This window comes from Dendropsophus ebraccatus, chromosome 10, assembly GCF_027789765.1.
Source record: "Dendropsophus ebraccatus isolate aDenEbr1 chromosome 10, aDenEbr1.pat, whole genome shotgun sequence".
Lineage (NCBI taxonomy): Eukaryota > Metazoa > Chordata > Amphibia > Anura > Hylidae > Dendropsophus > Dendropsophus ebraccatus.
In genome coordinates this window covers 92,159,504-92,179,083 of record NC_091463.1, presented here as the reverse complement: position 1 = coordinate 92,179,083, position 19,580 = coordinate 92,159,504, and the positions used below count along the sequence as shown (strand labels likewise).

Below are 19,580 nucleotides of genomic sequence, written 5' to 3'. Positions count from 1 at the left end.
ATCACACTTATCTGTAATAATAAGGCCATGGTGTGAGGGATTCTGGGATACATCACACTTATCTGTAATAATAAGGACATGGTGTGAGCGGAGAGGTGAGGGATTCTGGGATACATCACACTTATCTGTAATAATAAGGCCATGGTGTGACCGGAGAGGTGAGGGATTCTGGGATACATCACACTTATCTGTAATAATAAGGCCATGGTGTGAGGGATTCTGGGATACATCACACTTATCTGTAATAATAAGGCCATGGTGTGAGCGGAGAGGTGAGGGATTCTGGGATACATCACACTTATCTGTAATAATAAGGCCATGGTGTGACCGGAGAGGTGAGGGATTCTGGGATACATCACACTTATCTGTAATAATAAGGCCATGGTGTGAGGGATTCTGGGATACATCACACTTATCTGTAATAATAAGGCCATGGTGTGAGCGGAGAGGTGAGGGATTCTGGGAAGTCTGTCACATGACATCACCCTTCTCTCTATGGATAAGACCATGTAATGTAATGACTGGAGGGACATCTCTTCTATTCCTCCCATCTCTCTCTATACACAGGATTACACCATAGTGAGGAAGTTGTCTGATACATATGTGACCGCCGGTATCCTTCCCTGTGTGTCAGGAGGATGGAGCCCGAGCACAGCCATGTCACCTCCATCCAAGTCCCTGATACAAGAGACAAGCAATGCCCAGAAGATCCTACAACTCACCAACAAGATCACTGAGCTGCTGACCGGAGAGGTGAGCGCTGCTGGGAATGCTGGGACATAATACTGCATCACCAAGGTATAATGACGGCTATATCCCTGCGTCTGTCAGGTCCCTGTAAGGTGTCAGGACGTCACTGTCTATCTCTCCATGGAGGAGTGGGAGTATCTAGAAGGACACAGGGATCAGTACAAGGAGGTGATGATGGAGGATCAGCCGCCCCTCACACCGCAGGGTAAGCGGAGACTCTCACTATAGGAGGGGTTATTCTAGTAGGACATATGTTCCCTGCTTGTGATTCATAGATACTGAATGCTCCTTATAAGTATATGGGAATTCCTGATCGACAATGGTGGGTGCTGAAGCTTTGTGTCTTTTACAGAGGAATACAGGAGTAATACACCAGAGAGCTGTCACACTCCTCCATACTGTCAGCACCATCCAGAGGAAACTCACAGGATCCTACAGGATGATCAGGTAGATGGAGACGATAATATAATATAATACAGACTGTGTAAATCTCATGCATTTAAAGGGGTGGTTCACAAAAAAAATGTTTCAAATCACCTGGTGCCATAGATTTGTAATTTACTTCTATTAAATGATCTCCAGTCTTCCAGTACTTATCAGCTGCTGTATACCCTGCAGGAAGTGGTGTATTCTTTCCAGTCTGACACGGTGCTCTCTGCTGCCACCTCTGTCCATGTCAGGAACTGTCCAGAGCAGCAGCAAATCCCCCTAGAAAACCTCTCCTGCTCTGGACAGTTCCTGACATGGACAGAGGTGGCAGCAGAGAGCACTGTGTCAGACTGGAGAGAATACACCACTTCCTGCAGGGCATACAGCAGCTCATAAGGACTGGAAGACTGGAGATTTTTTAATAAAAGTAAATTACAAATCTCTATAACTATCAGGCACAGGTAATATGAACAACCCCATTAAACCAATATATATATCTATACATTATACTTTACTGTTCATACACAAGGAGAAGCTCGCTACCCAGCAGCCACCTCTGCATGTAAGCAAAGTCCTACTGCTATACGTCCTATCTTTGCATATTACACCGTGTATAATGTCTTCTACATGTTGAATCAGGAGGAAGATCTGAAGGATATTAAAGAGGAGTTTATAGTAGGAGAAGAGGAGCTGTATATGAGGGCTGATGGGCAGTACGAGGACGGGGACATCCCCACAGATGTCTGTACAGGTATGTATTACAGTAGTCCGATATTCACTGCTCCTCCTCACTCCTTAGAGACCAGGGGGGATATTTATCAAACATGCTGTAAAGTGACACTTGCTCAGTTGCCCCTAGCAACCAATCAGATTCCACCTTTCATTCCTCACAGACTCTTTGAAAAATGAGAGGTGGAATCTGATTGGTTGCTAGGGGCAACTTAGCCAGTCTCACTTTACGCCATGTTTGATAAATCTCCCCCAAAAATTCGGCTTAGCTGAGTTGGTTTATGTTGTCTGAATGGACAGAATATGAGAATACTGCTGTCAGCCTCCTTGGGTGACAGAGGAGTCTGAGGAATAAAGGCTAAAATCCAACATGCCTAGTTCTTCTCCTGAATTACAGATGGAAGATCCCCCATACACATTACATAGTTGACAGGTTCCGGTTTAGATAACTTATGTAAGGCGACCCAGGGGTAGGTCAACAAAAAAAAAAATATTTTAAATCAACTGGCGACAGCAAGTCTTCCAGTACTTATCAGCTGCTGTATGCCCTGCAGGAAGTGGTGTATTCTTTCTAGTCTGGAGAGCAAGAGCAAGTTTTCTATGGGGATTTGCTGCTGCTTTGGACAGTTCCTGACACGGACAGAGGTGGCAGCAGAGAGCACTGTGTCAGACTAGAGAGACTACACCATTTCCTGCAGGACATACAGCAGCTGATAAGTACTGGAAGACGGGAGATTTTTTAATAGAAGTAATTTACATATCTCTGTCACTATTTTTTTTTTTTGTGAACAACTCCTTTAACATTGCAGTGTACTGAACCCAATACAAGAAGAGAACACAGACATTACTAAAACTTAAACCAGTGCGTTTAAAGTGACTGTACCACCAGGCCCGGGCTGAAGCACTGAAGACGGGTCGACCCACCCCAGGTAGGAAGAAACCCCCTCCATGACGTGACTCCATTAGAATCAATGGAACCTTATCATAGAGGGGCGGGGGTTTCCTGCCACTAAGGGTGGGTCGGCCCGCCTCTAGTGCTTCAGCCTGGGCCTAGTGGTACAGTCACTTTAATGTTCTCTTAGCTGTCTTGCTCCTGAGTTTCCACTTTTGTGTTTTAGAAGTAATAATAAAATCTGTTCCTAATTCCAGCAAATTACCCCTATACAAACAATGTAGATGCGGAATGTGGAGTTACGTCTGGAGAACGTCCATATCCCACACATGAACCCTCAGTGCTTCACAGCAGAACTCTGTCATCTAATTCTATAAAAGATTCTGGTGAATCACAGAAAAGTGAAAATTTCCAATGTTCAGAATGTGGTAAATGTTTTAAAAAGAAATTTAATCTTGTGATACATAAGAAGACCCACCGAGGCGACAGGCCATTTTCATGTTCAGAATGTGGGAAATGTTTCACCAGGAAATCCAGTCTTGTTACCCACGAAAGAGCTCACACTGGGGAAAAGCCGTATTCATGTTCTGAATGTGGGAAATGTTTTAGCAAAAGATCAATTCTTGTTGAACATCAAAAATCTCATACCGGGGAGAAACCATTCTCATGTTCAGATTGTGGTAGAGGATTTACCCATAAACCTAACCTTATAATACATCAGAGGATCCACACTGGGGAGAAGCCATATTTCTGCTTAGAGTGTGATAAGTGTTTTACCCGAAAACAGTATCTAAAGAGTCATCAGAAGATCCACACCGGGGAGAAGCCATTCCCATGTACAGAATGTAAGAAATGTTTTACACAAAAGTCAGCCCTTAATACACATCAGAAGGTTCACACTCGGGAGAAGCCATTCCCTTGTTCAGAATGTGACAAATTTTTTACCCAAAAATCACATCTTCTTAGGCATCAGAAGATTCACACAGGGAAGAGGGTATTTTCATGTTCAGAGTGTGGGAAATGTTTTACCTTGAGATCAGATTTTACTGACCACCTAAGAAGCCACATCGGGGAGAAGCCGTACTCTGAATGTGGGAAGAACTTTATCATGAAATCACATCTGGTAAATCATCAAAAAACTCACGCACAGGACAATGCTCTTACTTAAAGGATCGAGTGTTTTTCTATATTTACTGAAGAAGTTATTTTTGACTAATTTAATAAATGGAGTTTTTATTAATTCTGCGTGTGTTTTTGATTTAAAGCGCCCTCTATCATTACCATCACAAAGGGCCTGGGAGCGATATTAAATCCTCTCCCTGCTCCTTATCCTTCCTCTTGCAGCTGACACGTGCCTTCCGGCCTCCTAGGGCGCCCGCTGGTATGTCCAGATTTAAAGGGCCAGTGCGCCCTTAGTTGGCTGCAGCCTCCAGCCTCTCCCTATAAAGCCCAGCTATCTGCATGCCTCCCAAAGCACTCTGGTCCCAGGTCTGTACTTCCTGCCTGTGTTGTCTGCTGTGTTCCTGCCTGCCGTGATGCTGACCTGTCTTTGTTGTCTCCTGCTGTAAGCCTAACCAGGGGTAGTGACTTGGGGGTCGCCTGCCACATCAAGCCCATCCTCCCTCACGGAGGCCTCTGGTGAAAACCAACAGACCCTTAGACTCCGCCCCTAGCGCAGCTTTCACCATCACTAGACCTACTGTCAGAGGTCTGTGTGGTCACATGACAGCAATGGGGAAGGGGTGTGTGTTCAGCATGGACCAATCAGGAAGTGAGAATCGCAGAGCTGTGCAGAGGACAGTGACAGAAACTTTTCTATACAGCAGTGATTGGCTGAGTGAAAGTGCAGGCACATTATAGCAGCAGTGTGTATAGCTGAGTGTAAGTGCAGGCACATTATAGCAGCAGTGCGTATAACTGAGTAAGTGCAGGCACATAGCAGCAGTATGACTGGCTGAGTGTAAGTGCAGGCACATTATAGCAGCAGTGTGACTGGCTGAGTGTAAGTGCAGGCACATTAAAGCAGCAGTGTGTATAGCTGGATGTGAGTGCAGGCACATTATAGCAGCAGTGTGTATAGCTGAGTGTAAGTGCAGGCACATTATAGCAGCAGTGTGCATAGCTGAGTGTAAGTGTAGGCACATTATAGCAGGAATGGAGAGGATGGGAAACACAAGGGCTGGTAGAGGCTGCACATATGTGGGCACAGTATAGCAGCACTCTCTGGGGAGAGAGGGGTTACAGCTATGGAGAGATTACCTCCACAGTTCTGTCCCTGATGCAAGCCCCAGCCTGAAGAGGATTTGGAAGGTGAGGGAGACTTCCTGGGTCAGAGTACAGTGCTGTAGATCACTCTGTATAGGCTATGCCCTTACCTTACTCCCCCTCCCACCCAGTACAGGGAGCTCTTAAACCAAAGCAATGCTCTTAAACCAAGTTACAATTTTGAAAAACTGTGAGCTCTTCTTGCAAAACGCTCTTAATCCAAGATACTCCTAAACCAAGGTACCACTGTATATGATAGAATTGCTCCCCTCTTCACGTATGTCATGTCCCTACTAATATAGATAAGCATGATATCATGTGACTTCCCAGAATCCTTCACCTCTCCAGTCATGTCCTGTCATTATTCATATATATATATATGACATGCCTGTGACTCTGTCACCTCCAACCCAAGTCATCTGTAAGGTGGATAAAGGAGGCTGATTCCAAATCTGTAATGTGTAGCTTTGTACTCCTTTGTATTTCCCCGCTGTAAGCCGATACACCGGGCTGATGTATAGAGAGGACGACTCATCTCAAGAATATGATGGAGAGGATGACTGAGACTCCTTCATTTGTGGCTTACAGCAAAGGCAAGCAAGAACATAGAAAGATAAACACTGCAGCCATACAATCAGCGTTGTATACTCTATTGATGTATAATTTACTGGTAACTTAACTGTGGCGGGTGTTTTGGAGGTGTCCCTTTAAATGGGCACTGTCATTACCAATAATAAATCAGCAGGGGAGGTGATATACTACATCTTTAAAATTTACTGCATTTATTGTTTTGCCTGTTTTCTATGTTAAATACAACACTATACATTCGGCCACTAGGTGTCTCACTTACCGGGAAACTGCAGTTGAGGCTCCATCACTAAGGTCATTTGGTCTTTAGTAACAGCACAAAAAGACCAAATGCAGGAAGTGATGTCAGTTGTCCCTCTGCTCTGCACAGCCTGTTCCAGGGAAGATGAATGCTGATTGGTCAGCAGCTGTGCACACCCCCTGTACATGCCACAGTAATGTAACTGATCTAAGGCTCCGCCCACCAGCTCAGATTGCTGTGCAGATGCAGGAGCAGCACAATGGGGCACTAAACGGTCTGATGGAGCATGAAAATAAAAACTAACAGAATATAAGGCAAGCATTAACTATAGATTTGCTGGGGGGAGTGTGATTTTTTATTATATGTCATGACAGGTACACCTTTAAGTGTCACATCTATAGTTTCCATAAGAGGATGTGAGGTTTTCTCCAGTAACTATACACCCTGCAGCAGTGCTCCCTACCTTGTGGCTCTCCAGCTGTTGAACAATCATGGACAAAAGTTTATAGAATGATACAAATATTAATTTTTACAAAGTCTACTGCTTCAGTTTTTAAACTGGCAATTTGCATATACTCCAGATAGTTATAAAGAGTGATCAACTCAACAGCAATTACTTGCAAAGTCAATATTTGTCTAGAAAATGAACTTTATCCCCCAAAACACATTTCAACATCATTGCAGCCCTGCCTTAAAAGGACCAGCTAACATCGTTTCAGTGATTGCTCCATTAAAACAGGTGTGTGTGTTGATGAGGACAGGGCTGGAGATCAATCTGTCATGATTAAGTAAGAATGACACCACTGGACACTTTAAAAGGAGGCTGGTGCTTGGCATCATTGTTTCTCTTCTGTTAACTTATGGTTATCTCTAAAGAAACACGTGCAGTCATCATTGCACTGCACAAAAATGGCCTAACAGGGAAGAGTATCGCAGCTAGAAAGATTGCACCTCAGTCAACAATCTATCGCATGATCAAGAACTTCAAGGAGAGAGGTTCTATTGTTGCCAAAAAGGCTCCAGGGCGCCCAAGAAAGGCCAGCAAGCGCCAGAACCGTCTCTTAAAAGTGTTTCAGCTGCGGGATGGGGCTACCAGCAGTGCAGAGCTTGCTCAGGAATGGCAGCAGGCGGGTGTGAGGGCATCTGCATGCACTGTGAGGCGGAGACTCTTGGAGCAAGGCCTGGTCTCACGGAGGGCAGCAAAGAAGCCACTTCTCTCCAGAAAAAAACATCAGGGACAGACTGATATTCTGCAAAAGGTACAAGGAGTGGACTGCTGAGGACTGGAGGAAAGTCATTTTCTCTGATGAATCCCCTTTCCGATTGTTTGGGACATCTGGAAAACAGCTTATTCGGAGAAGACGAGGTGAGCGCTACCACCAGTCTTGTCTCATGCCAACTGTAAAGCATCCTGAAACCATTCATGTGTGGGGTTGCTTCTCAGCCAAGGGAATCGGCTCTCTCACAGTCTTGCCTAAAAACACAGCCATGAATAATGGTCCCAGAATGTCCTCCAAGAGCAACTTCTCCCAACCGTCCAAGAGCAGTTTGGCGATCAACAATGCCTTTTCCAGCATGATGGAGCACCTTGCCATAAAGCAAAGGTGATAACTAAATGGCTCAGGGAATAAAACATAGAGATTTGGGGTCCATGGCCTGGAAACTCCCCAGATCTTAATCCCATTGAGAACTAGTGGTCAATCATCAAGAGACAGGTGGACAAACAAAAACCAACAAATTCTGACAAAATGCAATCATTAATTGTGCAAGAATGGACGGCTATCAGTCAGGATTTGGTCCAGAAGGTGATTGAGAGCAGCCGGGGAGAATTGCAGAGGTCCTGAATAAGAAGGGACAACACTGCAAATATTGACTTGCTGCATTAACCCATTCTGTCAGTATAAGCTTCTGTTACTCATAATATGATTGCAATTATATTTCTGTATGTGATAAAAACATCTGACAAACACACATAAAAACCAGAGGGAAACAGATCATGGGAAAATATAATATTTGTGTCATTCTCAAAACTTTTGGCCATGACTGTACAACTACATCTCCCAGCATGCCCAGCCAGTATAAAGCTGCACGCTGGGAGTGATAATGATGCCACAGCTATAGAGCCATGTGTTGGGGAACACACCATTACATGTAATATTGTTACAGCTTATAGTGACACATATATAAACTGTGCAGGAGACTCCGGACCATGGAGGACACAGGATGTGATCACACCTAAGAACTGTCAGTAAGGAGACTGAGCCCTGCGCATACTGATCACATGACCGTGACATCATCAAAGGTCCTTTAGCCTGCTAGCAGAATCAAATTCCTGAAAAAGATAATCCCATCTAGCTCCGCCCTCATGTGATGTCACCAAAGGTCCTTTCTCCTGTATACAGAGTATACAGACAAGTTACTGATGGGGGTATGTAATATGTGTGAATATAAATATATATATATATATATATATATATATATATATATATATATATATATATATAAGCTTCAGACTGATACATTGTACATACATAGCTAGTCCTGCTCTCAGCTGTATCCAGTGTGGACAATGCTCTGTGAGCTCCAGACTGATACATTGTCACAGGAGGGAAGGGCTCAGCTATGCCTTTCTCCCAGCTGGATCTAGAGATCTTATGGGTCATTTTAATATACAGACCCCAGACGATCAAAACTTTCATCTCTCTCCGTGTCAAAGGTGTTTTTTTTTTTTTTAAGGATAGGATCACTTTAAAATTTAGTTTCATAAAAAATGGAACACCAGCAGCTCCTATATACCTTGTTACTTTGTTTGTTTACTTAGTTATCTCTCCCAGCCCCCATACATTGGCATGATCGACCATGCATGTACTCTGGATAGAAAGACAGAGGAGCCGCTGCCAGACACCTCTGGAGGTGGTTTATCACCCCTAGAACAAAGGAATCAGGCAGCTGAAATCCAACAAACCCTATTCGTCTCTCCCTCATACAGTAACATATATGTATGTCACAGATGAAGGATACTGCAATTTGTATTGGTGTTTTTCAGATTACTGACTATTACCATTTGAAGTCCTTTTGTTCTTGTCGTGAATGATCCGTCCAGAATGGAGAAGAACAGGAAGAAAATGGCCGAGAGGATAATAAACCTCACCCTGGAGATCATTTACCTGCTGACCGGAGAGGTGAGCGATTCTGGGATACATCACACTTATCTGTAATAATAAGGCCATGGTGTGAGCGGAGAGGTGAGGGATTCTGGGATACCTCACACTTATCTGTAATAATAAGGCCATGGTGTGAGGGATTCTGGGATACCTCACACTTATCTGTGATAATAAGGCCATGGTGTGAGCGGAGAGGTGAGGGATTCTGGGATACATCACACTTATCTGTAATAATAAGGCCATGGTGTGAGGGATTCTGGGATACATCACACTTATCTGTAATAATAAGGCCATGGTGTGAGCGGAGAGGTGAGGGATTCTGGGATACATCACACTTATCTGTAATAATAAGGCCATGGTGTGAGGGATTCTGGGATACATCACACTTATCTGTAATAATAAGGCCATGGTGTGAGCGGAGAGGTGAGGGATTCTGGGATACATCACACTTATCTGTAATAATAAGGCCATGGTGTGAGCGGAGAGGTGAGGGATTCTGGGAAGTCTGTCACATGACATCACCCTTCTCTCTATGGATAAGACCATGTAATGTAATGACTGGAGGGACATCTCTTTTATTCCTCCCATCTCTCTCTATACACAGGATTACACCATAGTGAGGAAGTTGTCTGATACATATGTGACCGCCGGTATCCTTCCCTGTGTGTCAGGAGGATGGAGCCCGAGCACAGCCATGTCACCTCCATCCAAGTCCCTGATACAAGAGACAAGCAATGCCCAGAAGATCCTACAACTCACCAACAAGATCACTGAGCTGCTGAGCGGAGAGGTGAGCGCTGCTGGGAATTCTGGGACATAATACTGCATCACCAAGGTATAATGACGGCTATATCCCTGCGTCTGTCAGGTCCCTATAAGGTGTCAGGACGTCACTGTCTATCTATCCATGGAGGAGTGGGAGTATCTAGAAGGACACAGGGATCAGTACAAGGAGGTGATGATGGAGGATCAGCCGCCCCTCACACCGCAGGGTAAGAGGAGACTCTCACTATAGGAGGGGTTATTCTAGTAGGACATATGTTCCCTGCTTGTGATTCATAGATACTGAATGCTCCTTATAAGTATATGGGAATTCCTGATCGACAATGGAGGGTGCTGAAACTTTGTGTCTTTTACAGAGGAATACAGGAGTAATACACCAGAGAGCTGTCACACTCCTCCATACTGTCAGCACCATCCAGAGGAAACTCACAGGATCCTACAGGATGATCAGGTAGATAGAGCCCATTTCTCTCCAATACAATATAATACAGATCTTTCATACACTATATATATATATATATATATATATATATATATATATATATATATATATATATATATATATATATTATTTTTCATCTATAAGGAGAATACAGGCAGATATCTGCAAACATCTAGGCAAAGTTCCTGCTATTTGTCCGTATATAAATATATGTGTATAATGTGTTCTATATCTTGTATCAGGGTGAAGATCTGATGGATATTAAAGAGGAGTTTATAGTAGGAGAAGAGGAGCTGTATATGAGGGCTGATGGGCAGTACGAGGACGGGGACATCCCCACAGATGTCAGTACAGGTATGTATTAATAAATAATCCTCCTCTCCACATATCCTCGACCGCCAGCTCTAGGGGCCACAATAACAATTCGTGGATAGTGGACACCTCTGTGTATATTCTCAGCTTCTGGGAGGGTTTTCTCCAGCAAAAGACGCTCCTCAGTAGAGATGAGCAAATCGCAGACTTAAACACAGCAAACCGCTTCGTTTGGTCTGCGCTCCGCTCATCAAGCCACCGGGCTTCCAGTGCTGCTCCGCTCCCTGCCGCTCCTCCAAGCCTGTGTGGAGCCGCGCTGACAGCCCAGCAGCTTGATGAGCGGAGTGCAGACCAAACAAAAATCTGCCATTCCCTCATCTCTTCTCCTCAGCATTGCACCAGGTACTAAATGCTACAGAAGAACACCGGGGCACGTGTAACTTATGCACAATTTTTTTGTGTGCTTGCTCATTCTTTCCGGGATGTGCAAAAACTCACAGACCTTGCAAAAAATGTATCATTAGGCGCACAGGTCTTGGTAAATTTTGCATGTTTTTTGTGTTCTTTCGATTTTTTTTTTTTTTTTTTACAAAACATCGCTAAAAAACGATGCCAGGTTAGGAGCGAAGTACTGTGGAGTTTTTTTTATGCAAAAATTCAAAAGTTTGCACATGATAAATCTGACTAATAAAGTAGCTAACATGAAACCCAGGCCACCTCCGAGCAGGAAAAAAATTTAAAACTGCTGCAAACTGCTCCAAAATAGCGTACCCTCAAACAAGTGCTGATTTTGAGAAGGGCAAACGAACATGGACATTGGTAAAAGTACCCGAAATGTGTGGCATCGGCAGCATATCTCTCGATCCTTAGGTGACTTGGAATTTCAACTTTTGAGTTTGGAAATTAATTAATACTAAAATCTGTTCCTATTTCCAGCAGATTCCTCCTATACAGACAACATAGATGAAGCAGCATTTAAAGATAGGTCTGGAGAACATCAATATCCTATGCTTATACCCGCGGTCCTTCTGAAAAAGGATTCAGAAGAAGCATTTTTTGATCAATTACAGAAAAGTAACATTTTTGAATGTTCTGAATGTGGTAAATGTTTTAAAAGGAAATTTAATCTTACGATACATGAGAAGACTCACAGAGGCGAGAGGCCATTTTCATGTTCCAAATGTGGGAAATACTTCACCCAGAAATCAAGTCTTGTTACTCATGAAAGAGTCCACACTGGGGAGAAGCCGCATTCATGTTCAGAATGTGGGAGATGTTTTAGCAAAAGGTCAAACCTTGTTGAGCATGAGAAATCCCACACCGGTGAGAAGCCGTTCTCATGTTCAGATTGTGGGAGAGAATTTACCCATAAGCCAAATCTCATAATACATCAGAGGATCCACATTAATGAGAAGCCACATTCCTGTTCAGAGTGTGGGAAGTGTTTTGCCCGCAAACAATATCTTGAGAGTCATCAGAAGATCCACACTGGAGAGAAGCCATATTTCTGTTTGGAGTGTGGAAAATGTTTCACGCATAAACAATATCTTAAGAGTCATGAGAAGGTCCACACGGGAGAGAAGCCATACCAATGTTCAGAATGTGACAAATGTTTTACCCAAAAGTCACACCTTCTTAGACATCAGAAGGTTCATACAGGGAAGTGGCCGTTTTCATGTTCGGAGTGCGGAAAATGTTTTACCTGGAGATCAGTTCTTATGGAACATCAGAGGATTCATACTGGGGAGAAGCCGTATTCATGTCCTGACTGTGGAAAAAACTTTACCCTAAAGTCTCATCTGGTTAAACATCAAAAGATTCACATACGGGAAAGTTCTCTCACTTAAAAGGAACTTTTAAATTATTTATTGGAGAAAATGTTTTTTGATGTTATAATAAATATAGTTTTTATTAACACTGCAATTATTTCCTAATCAGATTGGCTTCCTTATAATTCCCAAGGACTACTTGGGCAACTGTAGAGAATATAGAAGTCCTAGACGGGATCCACCACTATGGCCAGCCATTCATTTCAGTACCTTAACCCTTAGAGGACCGGTGTAGCAGGCCAGATTAACCCCCGTCCAGATTATACCCGGGTATAAAATGGCCTAGGCCAGAGTATATCCCGGGGTATAAAATAGCCTAGACCAAATTATACCCGGTGTGTAAAATAGCCTAGACCAGAGTATACCCGGTGTGTAAAATAGCCTAGAACAGAGTATACTTTGGGGTATAAAATAGCCTAGGCAGAGTATACCCGGTGTCCAAAATAGCCTAGACCAAACTATACCCCGGGGTGTAACATAGCCTAGACCAGAGTATATCCATCCAGGCCAGAATATATCTGCAGTGTCCCAGAACAGAGTATTTATTTGCCACTTTATCTCTGCACCTTTATTATACCCAGTTCTGTTCTGGAAAGCTATGGTCCACTGCAAATAGTGTGTATTGTGTCACCTCTCTCAGTATTCAGATCTGCTATTCCATTCATTTCTTGTATGCATATTTAGTTATCAGTGCCTAAGGGTATTATGTCGCCCCCCCCCCCCCCCCCAGTGTTCAAGTATGGTGCTTCTCATGTATACTTAGTCTTATATGTCCTAATGGTGTGATGATGCAATGGCTGGATGTCACGTGACTGCCCCTGCTTCCATGGTAACCCCAACGGCCATCAAGCTTTGGCTGGGGGATACCATGTGACTTCCTGTCTGCCTCAGTCTTGTCTTCCATCTTCAGGGGGACAGGTTCTGTGTGTGACCTCTCTCCCCTGTCAGGAGAGAGATACGTGTTCTTTGCTGCTCCAGTTCGACAAGAAGTGTTCCTGGCTGTGTTCTATTCTCAAGTTCTCAAGATTCTCCTCCTAACCACAAGATCTGGGTGCCGTTCTTCAGTCATTCCTCTCATCATCTTCTCTAATGATCAACAGCAAGTATTCATCTCTGTTCCATTCCGCCCAGCATCTCAACTTCAGTATCACTACTACTCCCATCATTTAGTACGCTACCATCACAGCCTATTGCAGCATCACCCATTACTCTGCCTTATCCAAGTCTGCCTTATACCTGGTTGCATCAGGAGAGACTGTTGCTACTAGTTACCACCGTTATAATAAATACACAACTACCGTTGTTTCTGAACCTTGGCATTGGTGTAATTATTGGTTCCCTGACTAAGGACAATGAAGAATTGATCGGGCTCCGCATGGTCAGGTTCCTGCTGGTTAGCTGCATCCCCTCGTGCAATAACCGCGACATAATATCTGGCAGGCAGCTGCCCGGGATCCTACCCGGTACTACCACCTACCACTACTCTCAGCGGAGTGCCCAGCACATATCCATCTAATGTCGAACCAGGCCACAGTATACCCCGGGGGATAAACTCTATACCTGGGGGTGTAAAACAGCCTAAGCCAGACTATATCTCTCCTGGCCATAATGTTATTACGTCACTGGTTTTCTCACCCCTGGCCCAGGCAACAGTATACACCAGGGGATATATTTTCATACCCAGGGGTGTAATATAGCCTAGGCTATACTATAAGCCTGGGGACAGTTTAGCCCAGGCCACAATATAACCCACCAGATAATATCCCTCCAAGTTATCATGTCACTGTTTTTTTCAGTTCTGACCCAGGCTACAGTATACCCCAGGGGATATATTATATACCTGGGGGTGTAAAATAGCCTAGGCCAGACAATCTCCCTCCAGGCCATAATGTTATCACTTCACTGTTTTTTTCACTTTATCTCTAATTTGCTGAAAAGTGCGCAGATTTTTTTTACAGTACAGTGCTTACATTGAACTGACAGTAGGTAGCGTTGTCCCATCACTGCATCATCTGCACTATTTAAGCAGGTGGAGGTTTTTATGGGCTGTCAAATCAAAATTTACTGCACAATTTATGCGTTTTTTGCAGTTCGTTTTTTTCATCCTTTTTTGCAACAAAAAAAAAAATGGATTGAAAAACGGATCAAAACGCATCTTTTTTTAGTGTACACAAAAATGCGGTCAACCACAGTATTTGTATACGCTAAAAAAAATCCATTTTTATCCGTTTTTTATTATGGAATGGAAAAACTGATTAATGGAAAAACTGATCAAAATGGAGGTACACAGATGCTTCCTTTTTTCTAATCCATTTTGTAAAAAACTAATGGGGAAAACAAATGGACTGCAATAACACAGTGTGAACCCAGTCTAAAACAGCTTGGCTACAAAGATATGCTAGGGTAGATATGCAGCATAGATCGATGAGACAGGCACTTTGATTGCTTCCGGTTGCTGCAGCCGGAAGCAATCAAGTGCCGAGCCAGGATCAGCGCCATTATGGCACTGAGCCTGGACGGAGGATGGCTGCATTCAAGTAATCGGACCATACCTGCTAATAGCCGTGGCCCCGGGCTACGAGCGTCACCCGGGACCACGGCCCCGCTCTGAACACATGTAGGTGGCCCTGGCTCTACGGGTACGTCCAGGGTCGCCTAAGGGTTAAAGTTAGACTCTGGGAAAAAAACTAAATCCTTGTACTTAAAGAGACTCTGTCAGCAGGTTTAGGTTGTCCTATCTCAGGGTAGCATAAACTAGTGATGGAGAAGCTGAACAGAATGATGTATCACTTACTTTACTCTGTGCAGTGGATCCAGAGATTTCCTCCTGAAAAACATGGACCATAAGTAGTCCTCTCCATTATGTGCATGTGCTCAGTAGTCCTGGATATTCATGAGAAGCAGAAACTCCACCCACCTGCAGCTGATTGGCAGTTATCTATCCATGCTGTGTATAAGCAAATTCCCATTTGAATGGAATGTATTCAATATACAAGATCTGGAATCAAGGTAAACACATAAATACCGATAAAACACAGCAAAAAAAAAAATGGGGCGGAGCTTGTCATTATAACACAAAGGGGAAAAAGTGAGTTGAGGCTAAACTAATAAGCATGTTTACCCATTCATGGATGGAAGGAAAACAGAGAAACAGGGACTAGTGTATTCAATAGTAACCTAAACATATGTATAATGTAAAACCGTGCTACACTATGCACATATATCATAATCTATCAAGGGTGAAGGGTATAATGACAATTTTGTTCAGGCAGAGAGATCGTGAGGACATCTCAATTGGATAAATTTCAAGCTAGAGTGTGCAGCAAGAACAGGAAGTTGATTACAGGATGCATACCACACAGGACGTGAGGTAGCAAAAACAACAGAGCAGATTAAAATCATGAAATACCAAAGAATGGTAGTAAAATAACTTTATTTAACAATATGTATATTGACTTATTACACAGTTTACAATAGATTTCATCATCGGGAACCCTGCAGGATTGTTATGTGACTCTTATCATTCATACGATAGGCAGAGCGCTGCTGAACGTGAGGTAAGGATAAGTGTTTAGCTTTGTACACATTGAGGGGTCTTACAGAAAGACATTAGACCGGTGTGTGATGTGATCGATATTCATGCGCTAGACCAGGGATGGGAAACCTTCGGCCCTCTAGGTGTTGCAAAACTACAATTCCCATCATGCCTGGACAGCCAAAGCAAATGGGAATTTTTTTTGCAACAGCTGGAGCCTGGACAGGTAAGTAATTATTTTATATACACTATCATCAGCCATTGGCCGCGCCACCTATTACATGTAGTCGTGATTTTTAAACTTGCCAAAAGACAATGATCAGCTGATGATTGGCTCTTCGGCTGATCATTGTCTTTATTGCGCTGAGACATATTGGCCGATTATTGCTCCGTGTAATAGAGCCCTAAGGGTCAGAACGATCTCTTGTGCACTGTGGCCGTTCATTTCTGTTCTGCTCATCGAGTAGCAAGGTGTTTCACATTCACTTCCATCAGCTGTGATGCAGGCAGACTGACATGGCGACCTTTCCCATGGTCAGTGTCTCTGTGTAGCCCTATCAAGGAGAACAGCTAAGACTGGCCCAAACAAAAATCCCTTTAAATGGAATCAGGATCTAACCAGAACTTCCTTACTGCTGAATTAGATAGTGTAGCCAATCTCACAGAAAATGTAAGGACATCTGCTGTATAACCCTGCTGACTTATCATCTACTATATAAACTTTTCACGTTGTCCAGACATGTGAAATATTTAGAATTCTGTGGGTCTCAACCATGAGACCCATTGTGATCATGAGTTATAACCGGGTGTTGCACTTTTCACTCAGCAGCCAGCCGCCTTATCCATACACTATAATGGAGCCCGACTCGTGTATCAGTAAGATTGGAGTCGCCCGCCATGCGATTCCTGCTGCCATCTAAACATTTTACATTCGGACATGTGAGAAGTTTATATAAATTTATACAAATCCCCAATATACACTTATTACGATAAAATCCTTAGAAAGTGCTTTTTTCCCTGCACTTACTACTGCATCAAGGCTTCACTTCCTGGATAACATGGTGATGTCACTTCCTGGATAACATGGTGATGTCACGACCCGACTCCCAGAGTTGTGCGGGCTGCTGGAGAGGATGATGGCAGAGGGACACTGAGGGGCACAGGGCACTGGAGGGACACTGGGCATCCCTCTGCCATCATCCTCTCCAGCAGCCACAGCCCGCACAGCTCTGGGAGTCGGGTCGTGACATCACCATGTTATCCAGGAAGTTACATCACCAGGTTATCCAGGAAGTGACATCACCAGGTTATCCAGGAAGTGACATCACCATGTTATCCAGGAAGTGACATTACCATGTTATCCAGGAAGTGACATCACCATGTTATCCAGGAAGTGACATCACCACGTTATCCAGGAAGTGAAGCCTTGATGCAGTAGTAAGTGCAGGGAAAAAAGCCCTTTATAAGCATTTCCTGTAATAAGTGTATATTGGGGATTTGTATAACTTTTGGGGGGGCAATACAATACTTTTTTTGGGGGGTGAACATAATGACCACCACTACTCACCCGTGTCTGTGCAGCGTCGGATCGCCCCGCCGGGACCCCGCCGGCCTCTTTGATCTTCTCAGCTAATGTCAGGATCCGGCGGATTGACAGCCAGTCAGTCACTGAGGTGGGACTCCGCTCCAGTCACTGATTGGCTGAGCGACCAGTCCATCAGCCAGGACCGCCATTCCCCCCCCCCCCCCCCCCCCCAAGTCATGATGTCATTACAACTTGGGGAAAAATGCCTTTCGGCGGGGGGTGCTGGAGCTTCGGCGCTTGGCATGGGGAGAGGTAAGTAGTGCTTGGTTATTATGTTCCCCCCTGCCCCTGCCAGCTGACAGTTTTTTTATTCCTTTTTTTTTTTTTTTACTGCATTCGGTCATCCACACTTTACCAGGCGACAGGATAATTAAAGCAGGAAAAAGACTGCCCTGGCAGAGGGAAAGCCTGACATCAAGACTTCTCTGGAGCCGTGTAGACCTCCTCCAAGGAACAATCAGTGGTGTAGCTATAGCAGTTGCAGAGATTGCATATAAATTGGGGTAACCAAGAAAAACATAGGAAATGTATCATCAGAAAATTGCTTATTGCTTAAAGCGACTCTGTACGCACAATCTGCCCCCCCCCCCCCCTCAAACCACTTGTACCTTCGGATAGCTGCTTTTAATCCAAGGTCTTTTGTCCTTAGTCCCTTTAAACCGTTAATCCAAGGGTTTTGTCCTTAGGTCTGTTCAGCAGGTGATGCAGTTATTGTGCTAAAAAACAACTTTTTAACTTGCAGCCCTGTTTTAAACCGGCGTGGCCTAGAGTGTCTGTGCATTAGGCTGGCACAACCTCTCCATCCCTCCTCCCCATCCTCTTCATCATTAGGAATGCTCCAGGCAGGTATTCTCCTATTCATCAGCTGTGTCAGCACTGCACATGTATTGGATTGTTAAGGCACCTGTGCAGTGTTCACTGCAGAGGAATAGGAAAAATCCTGTCAGTGGCATTCCTAATGATGAAGAGGGTGGGGAGGAGGGACTGAGGGGTGGTGCAAGGTTAGGGCACACATACTCCAAGCCACAGCCGTTGGGCCGCAAGTTTAAAAGTTGTCTTTTTAGGACAATAACTGCATCACCTGCCGAACGGACCGCAGGGCAGATCTTGGATTAAAAGCAGCTCTCCGAAGGTACAAGTGGTTGGGGGGGGGGGGGTCAGATTGTGGGTACAGAGGCGCTTCAAATTATGTTTTTACATTAAACTTATTTTTTAAACTAAAATTTTATTTGACTTCTTTAGTATCTATATTACAAAATAACCATAAACTCTTCCAGTTCTCATACTCGCAACTGGGGCTAAAACTAATCTGAGACTTCATGTTCTGTCTGTGGTGATAAGAGGAGGCTGCTGTAAAGTGCTCTGTACAGCATTGCAGCATCATGCAACACCAGTAGATAGAGGAGACAATAGCAGCTCCCTGTGGAATGACCTCTTTAAATGTCACAGATTACGTTAAGTAATGTTACACATTCATCTCAAGGGGACAGTCTGTCTTTTGTCGTCTATGTCCATGATTCTTGCTGTAAAGCATGTCACTAAATGCTGTTAAAAAAACAGCTCAGGCAAGATAGCAGCCCCCATAACAGTATACAAAAAATAAAAATAAAATTACTGTTAGAAAATAGAAACAGATTAGAATAAAAGAACAAATTTTAGTATCCGGATCCAATTAGTTAGGCTAGGTTCACACTGCGTTTTCAGCATCCGTTTAACGGATCCTTTTTTTTGCAAAAAACGGATGCAAAAAACGGATGCATTTGTGTGCATCCGTTTTTCCATTGACTAACATAAAAAAAACGGATCAAAACGGATGCGTTTTTTTTGATGCACAATAAAGTACTGCTGACACTACTTTTTTGACCGTTAAAAAAAATGGATCCATTAAACGGATTGCAAAAACGCAGTGTGAACCCACCCTAAGAGAAAATCTAGGTGATCCCTTTAAATTATATATTTTAAGAAATAACAGAATCTGATTAAGACACAAAGGCAGAATACAGATGACTACCCTGTTCATTAGTATCAAATATATT

General features: G+C 43.7%; 2 protein-coding genes and 1 long non-coding RNA gene across 4 annotated transcripts in view; all 3 read left to right on the top strand.

Moving 5' to 3' along the window:
- LOC138766573 (zinc finger protein 91-like) overlaps nucleotides 1-19,580 on the top strand; it is a 64,548-nt gene that overhangs the window by 4,266 nt on the left and 40,702 nt on the right. Inside the window, exons 4-9 of the mRNA XM_069944164.1 lie at nucleotides 568-753; nucleotides 832-955; nucleotides 1,103-1,197; nucleotides 1,819-1,930; nucleotides 3,058-3,956; nucleotides 4,145-4,181. Coding sequence (XP_069800265.1) covers nucleotides 568-753; nucleotides 832-955; nucleotides 1,103-1,197; nucleotides 1,819-1,930; nucleotides 3,058-3,956; nucleotides 4,145-4,181 — 1,453 coding nt within the window. The remainder of the gene's footprint in view (nucleotides 1-567; nucleotides 754-831; nucleotides 956-1,102; nucleotides 1,198-1,818; nucleotides 1,931-3,057; nucleotides 3,957-4,144; nucleotides 4,182-19,580) is intronic.
- Nucleotides 8,265-9,844, top strand: LOC138766642 (uncharacterized). Its single transcript, XR_011358729.1, has 3 exons — nucleotides 8,265-8,322; nucleotides 8,941-9,076; nucleotides 9,663-9,844. It is a non-coding gene; the product is annotated as an uncharacterized lncRNA (long non-coding RNA).
- On the top strand, nucleotides 9,936-13,107 carry LOC138766639 (zinc finger protein OZF-like). Of its 2 annotated transcripts, none has more exons than XM_069944235.1 (4): nucleotides 9,936-10,050; nucleotides 10,198-10,292; nucleotides 10,526-10,637; nucleotides 11,535-13,107. In XM_069944235.1, the coding sequence occupies exons 1-4, from the start codon at nucleotides 9,966-9,968 to the stop codon at nucleotides 12,440-12,442; spliced, it is 1,200 nt and encodes a 399-aa protein (XP_069800336.1). In that variant the 5' UTR covers nucleotides 9,936-9,965; the 3' UTR covers nucleotides 12,443-13,107. The 2 variants fall into 2 exon arrangements, with proteins under 2 accessions (XP_069800336.1, XP_069800334.1); XM_069944233.1 differs by having other exon boundaries at nucleotides 11,532-13,106.

Coding starts and splice junctions, on each gene's coding strand:
- LOC138766639 (XM_069944233.1), top strand. CDS start 9,966: ATGGAGGAGTGGGAGTATCTAGAAGGACACAGGGATCAGTACAAGGAG. Junction 10,051..10,197: donor GCCGCCCCTCACACCGCAGG/GTAAGAGGAGAC, acceptor TGTCTTTTACAG/AGGAATACAGGAGTAATACA. Junction 10,638..11,531: donor CCCCACAGATGTCAGTACAG/GTATGTATTAAT, acceptor TCCTATTTCCAG/CAGATTCCTCCTATACAGAC.